The 3,268-nt window shown below is 47.2% G+C and overlaps 1 protein-coding gene across 1 annotated transcript; it reads right to left on the reverse strand.

Moving 5' to 3' along the window:
- Positions 1-2,599: 2,599 nt before the first annotated feature.
- Positions 2,600-3,268, reverse strand: LOC118757334 (the record flags this gene model as incomplete). The annotated part of the gene is given in 1 exon segment (XM_036492054.1): positions 2,600-3,268. A coding segment is annotated over 1 exon segment (567 nt), but the record flags the coding sequence as incomplete, so codon positions are not given.

Genomic DNA, 3,268 nt, shown 5'->3' on the forward strand with positions numbered 1-3,268 from the left:
GAACCAAGGAGGAAATGGTTTGGGGTCAACGCTTCGCTTGCCGATGTTTCAATAGGAATATAGGTGAGGGGACGTATGTTGACAGTGGACTCAGCCTCTGCCATCGCCGCGCGTAGGATCTCTTCGCGTACACACCTTCGTGGTAATATATTCATTAAAACCGATTTTATGGAACGTACCATGCGCTCCCATGCACCACCCATGTGCGGCGCAGCTGGCGGTATAAATACCCACTCTATATTTGGATATTTTTGCTCGACCTCAGTGACAGCGATCTTTTCAATTTCGTCTGCTAAAACGCGGCTGGCACCACAAAAGTTTGTTCCGTTATCCGACAAAATGCGCCACGGTACACCTCGTCGGCTCATGAACTGCTTTAGGACTAGCAGAAATGAGTCTGTGGAGAGAGACGGTGATATCTCTATATGCACGGCACGTACGGTCATACAGGTGAACAAGACACCCCAGCGTTTTTCGTGTCGTTTGCCCACAACAATATCAAACGGCCCGAAATAGTCAACGCCCACGTAAGCGAATGGACGTGTAAATGAGGCCACACGCTCTAAAGGAAGTGGTCCCATTTCAGGAATATTGGGCGCAGCTCGACGAATTTTGCATTGCTGGCACATCTTGGCCACTGACCTTACAAGCGTTCTCAACCCTGGAATACAGAAACGCTGCCTTAGTTCGTTCACTGAGATTTCGCTGAATTGATGGCGCAATTTTCGATGGTAAAAATCTACCAGAAGAAATGTAACACGGTGATTTCGAGGTAGTATAATCGGCCGCTTAACGTCCATTGGCACTCCTTCCACTGCGTCAATTCGTCCTTTAACGCGCAGCAACCCGTTGCCATCTATATAAGGCGAGAGCTTAAAAATTGAACTTTTGCGATTTACCTTAGCAACGCTTGATCTTAACTGAAGAAACTCGTTTGCAAAGGATTCCTCCTGATATTCGCGGAAAATTAATTTCTCCGAGCTTTCGCATGTTTTGTCATCCAAGAAAGTTTTCATTGTAAGATTTCTTGCGCCCAGCTTCATAATTTTGCGTAGAAAGCTAAATACGCGCATTTGAGCGCCTCGCAGCCTTTCCCACTTACTGAAACGTGTCGGGTCTGGTGAGCATCGATTAGTATACTCCGCTCCTTCGGAGATGTGGTGAACAAACTCAGTCCCCTCCTCGTGAGATTGGCTGAACTCTGAAACAGGCCAGCAACTTTCGGGCGAACGAGGAAATTCCGGCCCAGAAAACCATCTCATGTCACTGCTGAACTGCATGTTGCCATCCCACTTCGTACCATCGTCAGCAACGTTGAGCTTTGTAGGGACCCATCGCCATTCATCCACCTGCGAGTCTTGAAGGATTTCACCGATACGTACAGCAACGAACTGGTTAAATTTTCTAGTATCGGAGCGTATCCAATACAGAACATCCTTGGAGTCGGACCAGAATATGCGCCGACAAACAGAAATCGATAGTTCGCCCTTGATGAAGATGGCTAAGCGCAACCCCAAGATGGCCGCCATTAATTCCAGCCTCGGTACGGATATGGGTTTTAGAGGTGCTACGCGTGTTTTGGAGGCCACTAGGCTACAGTGAAACTCGCCATTAAATTCTGATCGCAGAAATGCCACAGCTGAATAGGCCGCTATGCTTGCATCTACAAATACGTGAAGCTCAACGCGGTTACTGCAGCTCGCACACCGATAACATCGGGGCACTCGTAAACTACTCAGCAGCTGAAGTTTTTGCACCCACTTCCACCACTCGGCACGTTCGGCAACATGTATTGGTTCGTCCGAAAGCACGCCGGACCGCCAAATGTCCTGCAATATCATTCTAGCTTTGATGACAAAAAAATCCCACTAAGCCCAGTGGGTCAAATATCTTCATAACGGCTCGCAAAATTTGGCGCTTCGTCGGATGGCTTGTTTCTTCGAAGGAAGCGTCGAATTTCTGAACGAATAACAACTCGTCTGTGCATGGGCGCCACCACATGCCAAGGACCTTTTCAATCGCGTCATTAGCCTCCTCAAAACTCTTATCGGCTATCTCAGTTTTACCGGACAGGGAAAGTAGAACTCGCTTCGAATTCGATAACCAGTTTCGCATTTCGAAGTCCCCTTCGTTGTGAATATGCCGCACGGTGGTTGCAAGTTGAAGCATTTCGTCCTCAGATTCAACGCTTTGCAACCAATCGTCCACAAATGTGTTTTACGTAATGGCATTGACTGCAGTGGGAAATCTGTGTATGAATCGTTTTGAATTTTTTCCTTCACATAGTTGGCGAGGAATGGTGAGCAGGATGCCCCAAAGGTCATGACAACCATCGAATATACTTCTGGATCTCGAGTTGTGTCACCGTTTCGCCAAAGGAATTGCTGTGCTATTTGGTCCTCTTTCACCACTCTGATTTGGTGAAACATTTCTCGGATATCACCACACAATGCCACCGGCTTTTCGCGAAAGCGTATGAGGATACCCACCAATGATTTCAAAAGGTCGGGTCCTTTTAAAAGAACGTCGTTTAAAGAGGTTCCCTCAACTTTAGCGGCTGCATCCCAAACTAGCCGAACCTTGCCTTTGTTTGCGTTCATGACGGTGAACATCGGTACAAACCACGACTTGCCTCCATTTGAAACCTCACATGGTTTTAACCTTTTTACATAGCCTTTAATTATGTAGTCTTTTATTCGTTCTAAAGGTAATCCTTTAAGGCCGCGTTTTTATTCATTTTCTTCTCCAAACATTCGAGTCGCTTGCGAGCCATAGCATAGGAGTCGGGTAAATCGACATGGTCGTATCGCCACAAGAGGCCCGTTTCCCACCTTTTCTCATGCGCGATATATCTGGTCGTTTTTTCCATTATTTTGAGAGCCCGCTCATCTTCTGTTGAAACTAAAGGCTTAACATATGGGCTAATTCCAACCGCCTCGAAAGAAAAGTACGAGCGCATCAGAGTGTCCAAATCACTATATTTCGTACAGGGGCAAATGTGCATTAAGCGCGCCTCCGTCAATTGTTCGCGGCCATCTCGACCATAAACCGACCACCCTAGTTTGCAACGCGTAGCAATCAGGCCGTCATCTTTGCTCTCACGAATTTCTAAAGGCAGGCTAAGCTTGGCATGGTCCAAACCAATAAGTATTCCTGCTTTGCACTCTGAGTACGGTAAGATCGGCAGCGACTTCAAGTGTTGCCGCTTCTCAATGACATTCATTTGGAGCGATTGTTGCGGGAGATCCAAATTGGCGAGTGTACGGAC

This window comes from Rhagoletis pomonella, unplaced genomic scaffold, assembly GCF_013731165.1.
Source record: "Rhagoletis pomonella isolate Grant_MI unplaced genomic scaffold, Rhpom_1.0 Rhpom_scaffold_16751, whole genome shotgun sequence".
Classification (NCBI taxonomy): Eukaryota; Metazoa; Arthropoda; class Insecta; order Diptera; family Tephritidae; genus Rhagoletis; species Rhagoletis pomonella.